The 18,754-nt window shown below is 42.7% G+C and overlaps 1 protein-coding gene across 1 annotated transcript in view; it reads right to left on the bottom strand.

The window, feature by feature from the left end:
* Window positions 1-18,754, bottom strand: part of LOC309379863 (interleukin-6 receptor subunit beta-like) — a 64,053-nt gene that overhangs the window by 2,825 nt on the left and 42,474 nt on the right. Inside the window, exons 4-16 of the mRNA XM_081929371.1 lie at window positions 18,590-18,673; window positions 18,130-18,180; window positions 15,103-15,217; window positions 11,330-11,502; window positions 9,518-9,657; window positions 8,570-8,711; window positions 8,365-8,447; window positions 7,340-7,556; window positions 6,796-6,951; window positions 4,837-4,956; window positions 4,062-4,214; window positions 3,125-3,268; window positions 1,728-1,824 (exon numbers count right to left, since the gene is read on the bottom strand). Coding sequence (XP_081785497.1) covers window positions 1,728-1,824; window positions 3,125-3,268; window positions 4,062-4,214; window positions 4,837-4,956; window positions 6,796-6,951; window positions 7,340-7,556; window positions 8,365-8,447; window positions 8,570-8,711; window positions 9,518-9,657; window positions 11,330-11,502; window positions 15,103-15,217; window positions 18,130-18,180; window positions 18,590-18,673 — 1,675 coding nt within the window. The remainder of the gene's footprint in view (window positions 1-1,727; window positions 1,825-3,124; window positions 3,269-4,061; window positions 4,215-4,836; window positions 4,957-6,795; window positions 6,952-7,339; window positions 7,557-8,364; window positions 8,448-8,569; window positions 8,712-9,517; window positions 9,658-11,329; window positions 11,503-15,102; window positions 15,218-18,129; window positions 18,181-18,589; window positions 18,674-18,754) is intronic.

Below are 18,754 nucleotides of genomic sequence, written 5' to 3'. Positions count from 1 at the left end.
AGGAAAACACAGTTCTCAAGCTTGAAGGAGAAAATAGAGTAATTCCCAAATAATCACTCAGAACAAAAGAATATTCTCCTTGTCAGGCAGAAGCAGTGGCGTAGCATGGGGGGTGCCGGGGGTGCCGGCCGCACCGGGCACAACATCTGGGGGTTAGGGTTAGGGGGCGCAAATTACTTGCCTTGCCCCGGGTGCTGACAACCCACGCTACGCCACCGGGCAGAAGAATCCTATGAGATGAGGGAGAGGATTCATGATGGGGTTATTGCTCCTTCCTAAGATCTGGTGGCTTTTTAGCTTCCTATCCCTCTCTGCTTTTTCCATCTAAAAAGTTTAAAAAATAAAGGGAGAGAGTATGGTGTCCAGGGAAGAAGGGGTTTTTGGGTTCAGCAGAATCAAATCCTCTCCTGACCAGCCATAGAATGGTAAAGGCAATGAGGAGAAGGGACCACCCCTACCCAATGATTGCCTTTTCCACCCACAAAGAGCTGGGCCTGCTATTTCCTATAATGCTCTCCATGACTGCACCTTAAATGGTCAGTTCTCTTCATATATTACAGCTCTTTTCTTTACAGAGTTACACACATTTAAAAAAGGCAGGCAGTTATCTTCTCTATTGTTCACTAAGGAGTAAAACCTACTTCTGGTTTCCAGTGTTCCACCCAAAGAGTGCAAAGATCCTGGGAACTATTATTTTATTTATTTATTTCATAAACTGAGGCAGGGGAAACACAACCATACATCAAAACATGCCGTAGTTAAAATAGTAAAACAGATTAAAACTACACTCAGTTAATAAGCCCGTCCCTTGGGCATGAATTTATTCTAAATGTTATTTAAATGTTCAATTTTTTTTTAAAAAAAGCTTTCAGTAAACTATTTTTTTAAAAAAATATTTTAAACAAATCAGATAATTTGCTCTTACAGACCTGAATCTCCAGACCAAAGGTTGTTCTCAGCAAATAATTTACTCCTACCTGTCACAGTATGGTGATTTTCACGTTTCATGGCTTTAAGGAATAGGCAGTTTATAATTTGCTAATGCCAAGTACTTTAGAACCTTTATATTTCTCACAAACAATCCTGTATTGTAGGTCACTGTTACTTTTTGGTCAGTATTCTGTTTTTGTTTTTTATTTATTAAATTTGTATATTGTCTTATACCCATAGATCTCAGGGTGGTTTCATAGAAGGGAAACATAATGAGAGTGAACTGACAGAGGTTTAGTAGATGACTCCCTGAAAGACCCGCTCCAACTCTCTAACCACCAGACAATATTGGCTCTAACCATGTTGCCTACTTGTGCTTAATAAGTAACATAAGGTAAAGGGACCCCTGACCATTAGGTCCAGTCGTGACCGACTCTGGGGTAGTGGCTCTCATCTTGCTTTATTGGCCGAGGGAGCCAGCGTACAGCTTCCGGGTCATCTGGCCAGCATGACTAAGCTGCTTCTGGTGAACCAGAGCAGCGCATGGAAACGTCATTTACCTTCCCGCCAGAGCGGTACCTATTTATCTACTTGCACTTTGATGTGCTTTTGAACTGCTAGGTGGGCAGGAGCAGGGATCGAACAACGGGAGCTCACCCCGTCGCGAGGATTCGAACCGCCGACCTTCTGATCGGCAAGTCCTAGGCTCTGTGGCTTAGACCACAGCGCCACCCGTGCGTCCCTTAATAAGTAATATAGGCTAGATGAAAATATGCAAGGCAAGGAAACTCTCTTACCTCTTAAGTATCAGGGAACAAAGCATGGCAATGGCAGCCATGGTCACCATGAGGCCAAGACAGAGGCCAGCCACACTTCCTTCAAATTCCCCAGGATCTGATGATTAGAATGTTCACAACACTCGTTTAGATTACGTATTTGAAAACTGCTTAACAAATATCATTTGACAATTGAACCATTTGCACAGAGGGCTAATGGAACCTCCTTTACAATTTTCAAGGAGGCCTCTAGAGAGATGTCAAGCTAAATTTTGCAGCGTGAAGTGCTTCTGTTCAGTGTTCTAGCTATCCCACTCTAGCCAGCCAGCCAGAATCCTTTGGCCTCTGAGCACACCCAGTTTTTACTAGGCTGTTTTGGGGGGTCTCTCCTTTTGGATCCCCCCAGACTTGCTGATCACTCTCTCTTGCATGTGATGCTATTTTTGGATACAGAAGTAACGGAACTCACAGCCTGAGCAGTGGAAACAGAGGAGATTATAAATATGTCCCCTAGCTAGAAAGCTTTTCAGGGTCAACTTCCCTCTGTCAGCATAAATGCCTATTCCTTTCCATCTCATATTGTGTCCTAGTCAATTAAAAATGAAGAAGAAATATTTTCCAAGGGATCCATTTGTGTTGAATGGGGGCTTACGCTTATTATGACCACACCTGCCTGACTCTTGTTTGTGGCTGTAAAGGTAAAGGTAAAGGTACCCCTGCCCATATGGGCCAGTCTTGACAGACTCTGGGGTTGTGCGCCCATCTCACTTAAGAGGCCAGGGGCCAGCGCTGTCCGGAGACACTTCCGGGTCACGTGGCCAGCGTGACATCGCTGCTCTGGCGAGCCAGAGCTGCACACGGAAACGCCGTTTACCTTCCCGCTAGTAAGCGGTCCCTATTTATCTACTTGCACCTGGGGGTGCTTTCGAACTGCTAGGTTGGCAGGCTGTTTGTGGCTGCTGTGGGTATAAATCAAATGGGTGCAGCTCTTCTTTCCTCCAGGCTAAAATTGAGGGTATATACTAATGGGAATGCATAAATCAATGCATTACTTCCCCATACAAATAATTCAGGTAGAAATGGAAGGACTGACTACTTCAATGGTCATCTAGGCTGAGGTGAGTGGCATTTCTGCTTATGTTATATGGGGACACCTATTTGTTCTGCTGACAACCCCACCTCCACCAGCCCTCTGTGCCACATCCTAATCTGCTACAGAGGTAATCTCAGTCCTTGGGAGTTGCTTTGGGAATGGGGCAGAGAGCTTAAGTGCTCAGCAAAAATGGGGTGCCCCAGTATTCATGAGAGGAAGTGGGATTAGATGCCACCTACTGCTTTAATTGTTTGACACTTATCCATCCCGGCAATATTTATATTGAAAAATAAAAATAAACAAATTCTTAAAACCTTTGCAATACCATATTTCAGGGTAGTAAAAATTTGTGGCTGGCTTTGAGCTCCTTCTCCCTTACTGGTGAGTCCTGAGGTCTGCACTCTATAAAGAGTTTTTGCCGTAAGTCCCGTTATGAGGTACTTTTGAGTTGAAGGACCGACAGTAACAGCTGCAACACAAGAGGGAAGCAATCAAAACGCTATGACAGATCGTGAGTCCAATATAAGATTTCAATACCTCTGTATAGATATATACAGAATATATCCCAGTTCAGGCACTGAGATCATCTGTAGGAGCATCACTGGTTTTTCTCATGAGTTGGTGAGGCTCATTTGAGATAGACATGAACTGAGCCTTTAGCATCATAGACCAAGCCCTGTTGAATGCTCTTCCAATAGAAATTCAGCAGGCACCTTCTATGTTGACCTTTAAAGGTTTGCTGAAAGCACTTCTTTCCCACCAGGCTTCTGCAATTAAACACTTTCTATAATAGTTAGTTGTTCTGACTATCGGAGAAAGAACGATCTCAGTATGGATCTTGTTGTCCCTGCCATGAACTCAGCAGGGAACCTTAGGAAAGCCACTCTCTCTCAGCCTCAACTCTGCATCTGCAATGTGGAAATGAGAGTACATGATCTGCTTTACAGGACTGTTGTGACATTTCTCTGAAGAAATAGAGGAAGTGCTTTGAGCATTCAAAGGTGCCACGGTAAATGTGTTGTTGTTGATAGATAAAGGAGTCTTGGTGACTGTAACTATATCAGTTTTGGCATTTTTTTACACTAATCCAGTGATAGGAAAGTTGTCATCCTTCAGATATTATTGGACTACAACTCCCATCAGCCACAGCCATGTGCAATTTCCTCCGACATTTTTCAATTTAGAAACAAAATGCTGCTTTTGAGTGTGAACTAGATGACGAATCTTTCAATGATAACGTCCAGTCAACAAAGTGACCTTACCCACAGAGAGGTTTTTCAAGATTTCGGTGTAGTGAATTCTGTAACCCAGAAGGAATCCTAAGCACTCTTCTGTAGGTATGGCATCCCATTTCACAACAGCTGACTGCTTCGTCACAACTGGAACAGTTACATTAGCTGGACCTTTTTTGGGAACTTAAAAGAGAGTTTCCAAATTAGCTGAGGTTTTTTTTTCCTCCCAAACTAATTTTCCTCAGCTAGTTTTATGCATTTGCTGCCCTCTTGGACTTGCCCTCTACTGACTGGTGGACACCAAGGTTTTGGTCTGCCCCAAATGCATGAATCACAGTGGTCAGACTATCCCTGTGCAAGAATGGCCATAGTTGGTATATCAGGAATATCAGGATGTTTGAAAAAGAATAGAGCAGAATAATGTTTTATGGAAACGTGGGGGGGGGGGGGGAGGAATAAAATAATTGAATAATAATTGAATTATTAAATAATGATTAAATTGGGGAACTAACTTCATCAAATGCCCCAAACAAGTCCATTATAGTGTGGAGTATACACTTACATCAGGGTAGTTAACATAGCTCTCTCCAGGTGTTTTGGACTACAGTTCCCACAAGACCCAGCCAACATGGCCAATGGTCATGGGTGATGGGAGTTGTAGTCCACAACATCTGGAGGGCAACATGTTGGTTACCCCTGCCTTAGGTTAGTGCCCACTCATTGCAGTAGAACGCTTATGAGTACTTATTAAAAGTTGGAATAGAAACAAGAAGAAACTATATTAGAAAAAAATATGAAGATATACCTCCTTCCACTGCATAGAAGTAAGTCCTGGCCAGCGTCCATTCACGTTTCATGAAATCCTCACACTGACAGTCAAACGCATGAAATGTTACTTTATATAACTTATACGGTTGGAGGCCATCTAGATGGTAGACACAGACATTGCCACTTGCAAATGTATAATTCATAACATAATTCTGCCACACGTACACCTGAAACCCAGGAATCTAAGAAGACCGTGCACATGAATTTGTTGGATATACGTGCATTCCCATCCACCTTCAGATAATGCGAGTGTTCAATTGTTTAAATCAGATGGCATTATATAGCAGATGGCCTTGCTTTTCAAAATATGCTAAGCTTGCTACATCTACAAGGTTGAGATGCTGTGGGGAAACGAAAATGACTTTACTCCTGATGGTTCAAGTATGGATTTTTCTTGTTCCGGAAGCTTTAAAAAAAGCAACCTGAAGGGGATGAACATGTAATAAAAGAAGGTCAAGGAAAACAGGGGATGAATAATTGATGGCAACCTCAGATCAGATGCCTTCCAAGGTACATTACGGCTAATCCCGATTGATCTGTTTGCTAGAATCACCTGTGCGATCCCTATCAATATGCAGAAAGAGAGTGCTGCGAAACGTCCCTGAATTAGAGGTTCTTTGCAGATAAATCAGATGGTCTTCGTACAACAAGCTAAGGAATTATTATTGGGCTTTGCAAGGACATTTTCAGGAAGATGAGGAAAAGCTATCTAGCCTGTGACAGGACAGTAAGTACGCTTCATGGCACTAGGTGGCTGTGGGCAAAGGGAATCTTCTCATCTATGTATATTGTTGTTCTGCTGTGTCTGAAATGTATAAATCTTTCCTCCATGGCTTGCTAATGAGCAGGCACAGTGTGGGGGCTTTGATATATCTGTTGTTTTTCATCTAACCACTATTGATGGTACTTTTTCTGAAACTGGAATTCATTGTTAGTGGCTGGGATGATGAAAAGGGAAAGCAGGACAGAGCAAGAAAGAAAACAAAAGTGAATAGTGACTGGATATCCTTTGGATTCATTGAGGTCTGTGCCTTTGGCTTTGGCTTTGCATATTTCATCCAATACTATGCAGGATTTCAGTGCAAGCTTCACAGACACAGAAGATGCACAGCAACTGCACTTGCTTTCTATTATCCAGTTCTGTTTGAAAACTTGTTTCTACACCTACAAAACTTGCCGGAGATCTGAAATCCTACAAAGTCTGTTTGGGCTTGCTTGACAGATGGCTCTGACAGTGCTTGTGTTTCTGGTTTTATTATAATGCCCTGGTTTTCTTGGTTAAAATATAGCTAGCAATTTTGAAAATAAGATCCACTGATCAAATTATAAATAGCCCAGGAAAGGAGATCCACATGTCAAAGCAGGTTTCCAAGGCCATAAATGATGTTTGCTTTCAATGGGCTTAATCCCCCTGCACTGAACAGCACAGCGCACTGCTAGCACACATGCAGACACACACTGAGAATATGGAGGAAGTGGATAAGGAGAAGTTTGTCTCTCCTAATGCTAGAATCGGGGGTTTTCCAACAAAGCTGAATGGTTGACCATTCAGGTCAGATGAAAAGTATTTTACAAAACACACAGTTAAACTATGGAATTTGCTACCATGAAACAGAGGATAAGGTTGGCAAAGTTATTATGTCTATGTAAGTGTCAGACGTACAGTGCCTCTTAAAACAAGATGCTGGGGAATATAAGTCTGAGAATGCTATTCTGCTCATGTCTGTCCCATAGCCACCTGTGAGAACAAAGTGGGTCTTTGGTCTGATCCAGAATCGCCCCTCCTACGTTGTTATCCTGGTTCATGAACTGTTCAACATGATCAGAACCCAAGTGAAGTAGTTAACAGATTATTTATGTCTGATTATTTTAAGTGTCTAGAAGCAAACAATGAAAATACATCTGCTTGTCAGTTTTATAGAAATTGATTTAATACCTAGTCGTATCTCATTTTTCCAAGTAGAAACATGAATCTTCATGTCTTCTAATCCAGTGCCCCAGTCGATCACAATGCAATCTGAACTGTGTTTTAGATCCCAGGTGATAACAGAATAATTTTGCTGATTTGATAGGTTGAACTGGCCAGGTAAATCTGCAATGGAAAAGGAAACTATTAAAAATAACTGAGAGTGTTAAGAAAACCCAACCCCCTCTTGGACGGGCATTCCAACACATGTACTTGGGAATCCACTGCCATGTAAACACTATTTCATCTTATAGTTTCAGCATCACACGATGTCCACAATTGGAACAATTAAGTGCCCTCAAGCTGCTGCTTCAAATGGGCTTAAGCACACTGAAACCAGCCCTGCATTGTGTCCTTAGTGAGTTCAGACAGATACGTAAGTCGGATAGAAATAGTGTAACAAGCAAACACATTGATTGAAATCCACTTATGCTGCTTCAAAACTTAAAAAAGGGAGGTTTGGTTCTTCACCATATTTTCTTTAGGCATTCTTCTTGACAGAAAAATACTCTACCTGTAGCTTTTGCAGTGAAATCTGGAATCAGGTATGTTAGTGGAGGGGATTCTCCTGCTTCATTATAGGCAAAGATTTTGATTCTGTAATAAGCCATGGAGAGATTCAGATGCACCCAGTTCTCTGTTATGCTGAGGTATGTCCGTATGTGGCGGCAATAGTGGGGTATTCTTTCGACGCTTATATTGTAACCAATGGTATTCCTGCTTTGTGTTGTCTAATATAAGCAAATATGAACATTAAACAGTTATTATGCACCAGAAATAAAATAACATGAAATATTGCAGGCACAGTGAAAGCTGCAACCCATACCAAACTAAATTATAAAAGCATAAATTTTTGATGATAGATATAATTCTAGTATCAATTTTATCTCTGTATATATTTTCTTGTCTGTTTTGTGAATATCACTTAACAGCCTTCATTATTACTGACTCTTACTATGGCTTGGTTCAGATGTAATGTTTGTTGACCAACCAACCAACCAAGTGCCTATGCAGTCCTCTGGACTCCTTCATTCCCTTCTCTCAAGCCTTAACTCAATACACCTTGGCCTGTTGAACCAGTTTCCCAGATATCCAAACTAGGAAACTGTGGTTTGACCAATCTTACTTGGCACTGCTCAAACTAATTTCAAATTCAGACATCACAAGAAACACTGGTTAAATAAACCAGAAGGTACTGGGACAAGGCACATGATGATTTGTTGGACTGGATCATTCCATCTGACCTGGCTCTTGTCATTTATGTAGCCACAATACAGAGTAGCTGTTTGTTAGTTATATTCGTTTCACAAATTTAAAATACTTATCAAATATGTCCAAACTAGACACCCTATGATATAGTAGACAGAATTTTGAAAGTGGAGTTAAAATCTCTGCTGAGCAATTATGTTGCCTGGCTGTCTCTGGGCTACTCAACACCCCTGTCTATTCTAGCTGATAGGATCGCTGTAAGGATATAAGTGGATGGGGCTTTGCCTGAGCTCCAAGGAAGAAGAGTAGCCTAAAAATATAATACATTACCTTCCATTTAAGAAAGATACTTATTTTTCCTTGTGCTATCTTTTCAGTTGCATTTTCCACAATGGTTGGCTTTTCAGTAAGCTCTGGTAAATAACAATATGGGAAATTTAAACCCAGAAGCATATTTACAGTCAGAATTTCATTCTTAAACAAAGCCAAACAACTGAAATACACCCATGATTAAATTAATAAGCATTGAACTTACTATGTGGGATCATAATTTCTTCACTCCAAGCACAAACAGAACAACTTTTACCAGGGGGTTTACATCTGAGGCGAGCAACATATGATGATGATATATTTACACTGAAGATAGTTGTATTAAAGATCCCATTCTCTATAGGAACCTGCAAATAAGTACAATTAATAATTCTCGGATTATCTGCTGGAGTTCTTCCCAAAGGCCAGATGCCTTAATTAAAATGGCAATCAGTGTTTAGCAGGGCAGTGCCAATGGGATAGGAAGGAGATGTCCGGGGTTATGAAATCCAGACTGAATAACTCTACACATGCTTTTCAACCTCTTCTTAAATTCCTTCATTAGAGAGGAGTATCCCAAACCCTTCAATTAATCCCTATGCAGCTGGAGGCATATCAAAGGCTCTGTAAGAATTAGTTGCAAATCCAGCAACCAAAGCAATAATTGAGCAAAATAAAAAACTGACACAGTTTGTACAAAAGGCCAGCTTAATCTGCATCATAAATTTGACACCTGAATTTAACCACTGAAACATGAGCAGTAGGAACAATAAAAGGAAGATAAAGTAAGAAAGCCCCTGCAACATTTGAATTCAGCAACATTGAAAGTGCAGCAGAAACTCAGGGGGAAGTCAGTGCTAAGATTTTTCTGATAGTGAAGAACAAAAGAAGAGTTGTGCAGGATCTGGCCAAAGGCCTATTTAGTCCAGTATTCTGTTCTCACAGTGGCCAAACTAGATGCCCACAAGAATAGGGTTGCCATATTTCAAAAAGTAAAAACCAGGACACCCAGAGAGTTGACTTTTTTACGGAAGACCCCAAAATTGTTGCACTTTTTAAAAAGAAAACATGAAAGTTGTTGAGATCCTGGCTATGTCTGGGAAAATCCGGACATATGGCAGCCCATATTAGCCCATAAGAAGCTTTCTAATACAGATCTTATTGATTTACATACTGATATCCAGGATGAGGTTGTTTGCATTTCTTCCTTGTATTGCAGTTCATACTGTAGTATATCTCTTGGTGAGTCCCACATAATTCTTAGTTTGTGGAACAACTGATAAGCTCTTATTCTGAAGGGTGAAGGACATTTCTCTAAAATGCAAAAACAGAACAACCAAATAGAAAATAATTTGCATGCAGTTTCTCCTAGTCGCAGGGTGCTTCCGCACTTGGCATTTAATGTGGAATTGCCATGTTTGGTTCACTTTTAATGGGGCATCAACACAACACCATAATCTGATCATAAGCAGACTGTATTCTCTCTGGGGTTCTTCCACCTTTTTTAAGACCACAGAAAGTCTGGCAGTTTTCAGAACAGAAAAAGAATATAATTTCAGCAGCTGCAGATGCACTTAAGAGTTTTTATTCCATTTTCCCATCTTTTTAAAAAGGGCAGGGTTTCAGCACACATTCACTATAACCTTAGCAGTAGGCACCATTTTATCACACTTTGTTGTTGTTGGCATTCATCTGTCTCGAGAGACAATGCAGTGCGCTTCTAGGGGTGAAGTCAAAATGCTGCATAGGCAGCTTCAAAGTGACTTCTCTGGGGGGCAAGCCTGGGCAGTGTGGCTGGAGGACCTGGGCTGCCCAGATGACAAGACTCCACTCTTGACCTCACTGATGTGGTCCAAAGGAAACCAGAGCAATACATATGGCACCCTTTGGGCTGCACATAGCTGTCAACCTTCCCTTTTTTTGCGGGAAATTCCCTTATTCCAGAGCTGTTTCCTGCTGCTTCCCGCTGCTAATCCCAGATTGTTAGATATCCCGTAGACTGTCCGTGGGACAGGTGAGGCTGCTGATCCTTTATTTTTGAGGCTCCCCAGGACAGGTGAGGCTGCTGATCCCTTATTTTCACGGCTGCTGATCCCTTATTTTCAAATCTGAAAGTTGACAGCTATGGGGCTGCAGGAGTTGCAGTACATATAAGATGCCCTAGCAGATGCTATAATGGGGATGCCTTAAAATTAGCATTGTAGTATAATAAAAACAAATAGTAATAATAATTGATAATAATAAAAAAATTATACCCCACCCAACAAAATATTTAAAAAGATAAAACATCAAATATTAAAAACTTCCCTAAACAGGGCAGCCTTCAGATGTCTTCTAAAAGTCAGATAGTTGTTTATTTCCTTGACATCTGATGGGAGGGCGTTCCACAGGGATCTATACCTTAGGTGATTGAATGGGCTCCACTGCAAATGTTATAGCCGCAACCCATATTGATCCTGTAATTTATTGTCAAATACTGCTGTTTGATATGGTTTACTCATCAAACCAATTCAAAAGCTGCATGCACAGTAAGCGGTAATGGGGGACAGACACAAAAGGTTGTGCATACTGAAGTGAACAACTGTGCAAATACAGTTTGAAACACAGCTAGGGGTGGGATCCTGCTGTGTTTCAGGGCACTAATGTGAACAAATCCAGATACCCTCCAGTTATATGATGACTGCTATTATATCACCCCTGCTTAATATTCTCATCTCCATGCTAACTATACTCAATCCTTTCAGTGGCTTAGAAAAAGTTCTTCCCCATGTGGTGGTGAAGCCTCACCACATAAATTGTATCTGGGTAGGAGGACAGGCTTGCATAAAATTATGCCTGGTAACTGTGAGTGTGAAAAAGAATTGTATGTGTTGGAATTTGCTGGCTAACATGTTCGCTGCCCTAGGGGGAAAAAATACAATAACAAAACCAGAACTATTTCACAATAAAATCTGCAGCTTCAGACTATGGAAGAAATGTAATGTACTTGTTTTGCTGGGCACGAATGAAATTTTCTTTGTTGTCACACATCCCTCGTGGGAATAGCGGCCCGATACCCATATGGTCACGTTTGCATGAATGCGAATATGATGCTTTCTTCTTGTTAAAAGAGGCAAGGTCGTTTCCACCTTTTCACAGTGTTGTTTTGTTTCCAATTTCCTTCAGGGGAAAGGAAGCATAAAGCAAACTCAATATGCGTCATAGATACGTTCCGTGTTTTAATACAGCAGATGATCTATAATTGGCAAATTCACAGAGAGATAGGAAACAAAATGAAGTCTGCAATCAAAAGACCAATTTTTTGGCAGCCAAATAGTCTTCTTTTAAAAGTTGCCTTCTCTTGGGAACATTAAAATGCTACATTAATATTTGTGCTCCTTTTCATGAAAGTATTTTTAGAAATGCATTAGATGTTTGCAGTAAATTATAAATGGGAAAAAAGGATGATTTGAAGGTAAGGAGCCTCGTCCAAGTTTCAAGAGAGAGGGCCTTAAATTTTCTCTACTAATCAAGGACAGTCAATGTGGTACCCTTCAGATGTTCTTGGACTGTAACGTGCATCAGTCCTACCTTGCCAACATGGCCAACGGTCAGGGATGATGGGAGTTATAGTCTAAAGGATCTGGAGAGTATCCCTGCTCTACTGCAGTCTTTGTTTTATGCTCTCTCACACAGCATTGAAATGAATGGTCACCATGTTTAGCACCTCAGCTTATATCCACAATGCTCTTTGAAAGCTCCCAGATTTTTAGGTTCTACCATGACACAGATCATTCCAGCTTCTACTCAAAAGCTGCTAAAATACTAAGCTCACCAGATCTGTCCAGGTTCCATCTCTGATGCTTCCCCTGGCTTAGCCAATCCTAGTTCTGCCTATGATTCATTAAATATATATATATATATATATATATATATATATATATATATATATATATATATATATAATTGATAATAGCCAGTGATCATACTTAGTGGATCTGTTTGTTTGTTGTTTTTTAAATAATAATAATAATAATAATAATAATAATAATAATAATAATAATAATTTATACCCCACCCATCTGGCTGGGTTTTCCCAGCCACTCTGGGCAGCTCCCGACAGAATATTAAAAACATGATAAAACACCAAACATTAAAAACTTCCCTAAACAGGGTTGCCTTCTGATGTCTTCTAAAAGTCAGATAGTTGCTTATTGCCTTGTCATTTGCTGGGAGGACGTTCCAGTTAAAAAGAAAATTCTCTGCAGTTAGCCATGCAGCATTTACTCTTTCTAGAGAGACTTTGGCAATACAGGGAGACTTCTTCACTCTGTTACGAAAACATTCCCAGGCACCACTTGATGGCACTAGTCAGCAGGGGGAAAACCTGAACCAAAAAACCTGAAACAAGACAGTCTAGGCCAGAGCAAAAGGGCTGTGTCTCTGAAGAAGCATCTGCACCCTTCATTTAAACACAACCACAAACCAGCATTCTAAATGAGTCATCCACATTGTCAAAAAAGAGGAAAAGTTTAAAAGCACTGATTAGCACTGAGGTTATTTATGGGTCAGAAGGAAGAGTTTGTTCTAATAAAAGTGACACTGTCATTAAGAGGTAATGTTTGCACCACTTCTGCTGGCGTTTGCGTGAAGCCCGTACACAACACTATCCAAGTGACCCACAGTGGCTGCTCTCCCTTGAACAGTCTTCTCAGGGCTTAACTACATGTTTCCTTAATTGTGTGGCTTGAAGTTGCAGCAAGGGATTTTTTTTTTAATGGTTCTTTTTCATGGTTTAAACCTTTACAGTGGTACCTCGGGTTACAGATGCTTCAGCTTACTGATGTTTCAGGTTACAGACTCCGCTAACCCAGAAATAGTACCTCAGGTTAAGAACTTTACCTCAGGATGCGAACAGAAATTGTGCAGTGGAGGTGCAGTGCCCGCGGGACGCCCCATTAACTAAAGTGTTACCTCAGGTTAAGAACTGTTTCAGGTTAAGAACTGACCTCCAGAACGAATTAAGTTCTTAACCCGAGGTACCACTGTATTTGTTAAGTATTTATTTATTGGTTAAATTAAATACTGGTTATTTGTTTACTGGAGAATGCTGAATGCTGCTTGTGCTGGCTGGTAAGGAGGAGAAAGATGGGAGAGGCTACCAGATCCACCTGCACGTCCCTCCCAAGCTTGAGATACCTCAGGAATGGGAAAGGGAGAGAAGAAGTAGTTGTGTCTTATTGACACCATTTTCTTTTGTCTTTCTTTGTTGCTCTTGTCCAGCCATGGACAAGGAGTGGGAAGTTCTTGCTGTGGATATTTGTGGGCAATGGCTGACACACCACTCAAGGCAAGAGTGGGCTGGACTCTAGATGGGTTTTAAAAAGGAAGCCTTCTACAGTGGGATTTTAGAAGCTACAAAGAAAAGCAAACCCACGAAAATTAGCTTCAAGTATTCTTTCTTCCCAGAGAGAAGAAAACCGTAGCTGTCCTGGCCAAATAGGGACTGTTGGGGGGTATGTAGCCCCAGAAAAAAATACCCCTCCCTCATGCTGCTATTCATCCTGGGGCGAGACAGAAACACTTGCAACTGGCACCAGAATTAAAAGGTTAAAATCCCCTATCATGTAATTAACACAGGTGTAACATTCAGCTCTCAGTACACAAATACTTTCAGGCCTCACATAACCATTGTGTGTTTACAGAAACTTTGTGAATTATCTGGGACTGGTTCTATGCGTATGAGAAGTGTCATGAACTGGCAGGACAAAGGGGAGGAGGAAGAGGACCCTGACGAAGGGGGCAGCTGCGACTGGGACCCACTGAGGGGATGGGAAGGGAGAGGCTGGGGTTACGGAAAGTACACACAGGATGACAGAGGATGGTGAGAGGATGGGGTTCAGTGTCCAGGGACCAGAAGATCAGGAGCCCTCATCAGAGCCAGAGAGGCCCCCATCTCCATGAACAAGGCGGGCTCTGAGGCGTGGGGAGCAGTGGGAGGGAGACTGAGGCAGGCAAGAGGCCATAGCCCAGGTGGGGCTCGTCAGCTCAGGGAGGAGGTGTGTGATTCCTGAGCTGGAAGAGGCTTGGAGCACATGAGGGTCACATGCCTTGTCAAGCCCAAATGCTGCCATCAGCAGGCAAGGTACAAAATGGAGGCAGAGCTGAGGTGCTGTGGCTACTCAACTGCCATGTTGATGGAGCTCACACTTGATGCTCTATGGGACTGTGCTTTGGGTTTGACTCTGGACTGTGTTTCCTGACTGTTGGACTTTGGACTTGACGTAATATATACACCAGCAGGACTTGACGCCAGGTAGGCCGGGGGTTCAGGACAGAAGATTGGCTTTTGTTTCTTTGCCAGTGATCTAACGTGTGCATTGCTTAGGTGCATTGCTCTCTCTAGGATGAGTTTTACAAGGGCTGAGCTTGAAACAGGATAGTTATTGGAGAAGGGAAGTAGGGAAACCCATTTAATTGTGATAGTTTGCTTTTGGTAGATGTCCATTAGTAAATTCCCTTCTAGCAAGCTTTCCATTTTGCCATCCAATTTTATCTTGGTCTCCCTTTACTGCTAAATCTTGTACACTATGCTGGTAGCTGGCAGTCCTCAAAAATAATAATTGCATCAGCTAACCACAGGAGACATGGAGGGGACCTTTAACCCTTCCCCTCACCTACTAAGATCTTGAGGAAAATCTTTCCTCTGAAACTCTTTTTTAAAACAAACCTCTGGTGCACATTGCAGTTGATTTCCCAGTTCCCTCTCCCTTGACTTACCATTTTAAAAACACAGTATACACAAGAGAATCTGTTGCATGGGGTAGGGGCAGCCAGGAACAATTCAGGATCAATTTCTCTTCGACGTAGTAGCATGTCAGATAATCATGCCAATCTGAAAAATGAAAACAAGCAACCACATCCATCAGGGGGTGAAGAAGTATCTCTTGAAGATTGTGGCCAGTAGTCATAAGAATCACAACTAGCAAATAGCATGGTGGAGCAGAGATGCTCACCTGACCTCATGGCAAATAAGCTGCTACTGCTGCATCTAATTTCATAGATTCGTAGAACGGACCATGAGGATCATCTAGTCTAACTCCCTGAACTGCAGGGATCCTTCACTTATCGTGGGGCTTGAGCCTGTCAGGCTGGATGAAGAGGAGTGGTAGGACATAGATGTCAACGTTTCCCTTTTTTAAAGGGAAATTCCCTTATTCCGAATAGGATTCCTCACAAGAAAAGGGAAAAGTTGACAGCTATGGTGGTAGGAGGCACCAGCAGAGGAACTCACAAGGGAAATCCCAGAGGAGGAAGGCTCAGAGCCAAGGGATTGGTGGTGGGACACTGAGGAGAGGCCACAGGGAGGAGATTGGGATAAAGCGCCGGATATTGAAGGGGCAGCAGGGTTTAGGAGCAGGAAGAGCCTGTGACAAGGAGGAGGTCAGACTCCGAGGTGGGGGGGGGTGTCAAGAGACTGAGCCAAGAATCCAAGGACTCTCCCTGTCCTGCTGTGACAAGCTCCCCTCCTCCTTGGTCTTCAAGAACTCACAGAATAATGAGAACAACAAAACAGAGGTCTGAGGTGTGCAGGCGCAGTTTGAGACTGCTTGGGAAACATCCAGGAGAGGAGGAGCCTTGGAGAAGTGGGGGAGACAGGGACTTTCAGTTCTGGCAACAAGACCTGCTGGGGAGTGTCGCTAAGACCATTAGGTCGAGTTGTGTGCTTGTTTGCTTGAATAAAGAGTTAACTTCACTAACTACGGAGGAGATCTGCTTCCTTGACTGCTGACCTGCATCTGACTCCAGCCCTGAAAGAACGCAAGACCCTGAGGTGAAGAGTCTCGTGCTCTATCAACAAAGCTACCCCTCAGCAGTTTTGGAATATGTGGGCTGTGAATTCACAGGAATTGGAGGGTGGCTTCTAAGAACCACTACCCACTGGTTGATTAAATGACAGACATGCAATGTGAAAGTCTTGCAAGATTCTAATCTTCTCTGTCACTGCATTATCTACCTTCCTTCAGAACAATATGACTCACTTTAGAGCTTCCTGTGAATTACCTGGACAAAATGTTTTTTAAACTACCTGTAGCCCTTGATATTTCATTTTGGACAAGGAATAATAATAATAATAATAATAATAATAATAATAATAATAATAATAATAATTTATACCCCACCCATCTGGCTGGGTTTCCCCAGCCACTCTGGGCAGCTTCCAACAAAACACTAAAATACAATAACCTATTAAACATTAAAAGCTTCCCTAAACAGGGCTGCCTTCAGATGTCTTCTAAAAGTTTGGTAGTTATTTTTCTCTTTGACATCTGATGGGAGGGCGTTCCACAGGGTGGGTGCCACTACCGAGACGGCCCTCTGCCTGGTTCCCTGTAACTTGGCTTCTTGTAGCGAGGGAACCGCCAGAAGGCCCTCGGCGCTGGACCTCAGTGTCCGGGCAGAACGATGGAGGGTCCTTATCAGCCCTCTGTAACGTATAGGTAAGTAAGAATTCTGGGTGGTGGGGGAAATCCTGAGGTGGGCTTTGTTTTTCATGAGTCAGAAAGGGAAGTAAGAACCTTTACTCCCCTAGTCTCTTTACCAGTGGAAATAGGGCATAGCTGTCAATTTACCCCTTTTCTTGTGAGGAATCCTATTCAGAATAAGGGAATTTCCTATTAAAAAAGGGAAACATTGATAGCTATGAAATAGGGTTCCCCACCATACATTTCTACGCAATTGAACTATTACAGCCTGAGCCAACTGGAAAATATGGTACGCTGTTGAGATTTCTTCACAAGCTGCTGCAGAGACCAAGAAGAATTTGTACTAGCTACACACCATTGGTATCACTACAGTTATTTGGCACAGTCCTCCTACTAGCAGGGCCCCCTTCTGCACCGGGGCTGCAGCCACCCCCAAGCTGGCTTACCTCGCAGTACCTGTGCTCCTCTGATCATCACCAGGTAGCCTGCATGTGATATCCCACAATTTATTTATCAATATTTATTTATTGAATTTAAACCCTCCCCAGGGAGCCCAGACCAGTGCTGAGGGAAAAATTTAAATGGTGTCTTGATCTTCCTAGCCAGTCAATGCTGAGCAATGGATGATGATGATGATCAGGTCCTGGAGGCCTGGCAGCTGCTTCAGTATGTCATGAGTGACAGTAGCAATGCCAGTTATAATAGGATTGCATACCCTCTAAGTGGGACGTTCTATATTGACAGACGCCACCCCAGCTTCTGATCCCAATCCTGGATGTCCCATTTTTGACTCCTGTGCTCTGGCTGCAACAGAGCACGGGACCAAAAGATGGACAGTTTTGGCTCCACACTGTGGCTCGAGTCAGTTGGCACATACCACAGCATGGGGCTAAACAGGGGGGGAAACCTTTCCTTGACCTTGTGCAACACCTCTCCTCTTCCTCCATCTGCCACAGCACTTCTGGAAGCATGTCTACAGTGCTGGAGGAGGAGAAGGAGGAGGATGTTTGGTCTGTGCAGCATCTCCTGGCCTTGCACAGATTGGGACAAACTCCCAATATGTCATGCTGGTCTGTGTGGCATTTCCCAGGGCTGCAGAGGAGGAGGTGGAAGACAGTGGACAAAGGTAGTAGGAAGGGGTGAATGAGCGAGTGGCTTGCGGCAGTGAGTGGAAGGGCAAGGAAGGGGTTGGCGGTAGGGAGTGGGTGGGTGATGGGGGGAGGAAGAGTGCACCAAATTCCCCTCCCAAAATTTCCCTCCTAAAATGTGGGGGGTATGGTATTGGGGTCTACATGGGTAATGGATAATCAAAGACATTCACCTGGATGTAATGTGCACGAAGGCCGGCCACAATATGAGAAATCAGAGGCGTCTATAAAAGAGAGAAAACAAGGTTTGAAGAAACGACCTTAAATGGGAACTAAAATGTCCTCTCCCACATCTTTATGCTTGAAAAGCTTTCCTTATCCTGTATATGCACCTATACCTGGAGCTAAGCCTCACTGAACTTAATTGGACTTGTTTCTAACTGGACATATACAGCTTTCTACTCCTTTTTCTTTTCTTGCCATGGCCTTATATGGTTGGCTGATCATTCCCAGTTGTGTTGAGTAGGTTGCTAGTTGTAGGACTCAGATGGGAGGAGGAAGATGGGGGTCACAAAAGCAGGATTAGCTGGCTCTGTCATTGACTCTTACACCGCCGAGTCCACCTAGTTGGAGTCCTTGCCTCCAACCCTACTAGTTCTACAAGGCACTAGCTTCTGCTGGGCTGGCGCTTACCTGGAGTTGACAAGGAGGAGCAATTGAAGCCATAGCCTGTGCCTCCCCAGACAGAGAGGCCATTACGCTCACAGAAACTGGAAGCTGTGAAGAGAGATAATCATAAGGTACAGAATAGCAGCAACCAGCTTCCACCAGAAGACATCCCTATCTAACAGCTGTTAT

The sequence above is a fragment of the Podarcis melisellensis genome, assembly GCF_964234715.1.
Source record: "Podarcis melisellensis genome assembly, chromosome: 11".
Classification (NCBI taxonomy): Eukaryota; Metazoa; Chordata; class Lepidosauria; order Squamata; family Lacertidae; genus Podarcis; species Podarcis melisellensis.
Note: the sequence above shows the minus strand (reverse complement) of the source record. Positions and strands in the feature narration are given on the sequence as shown.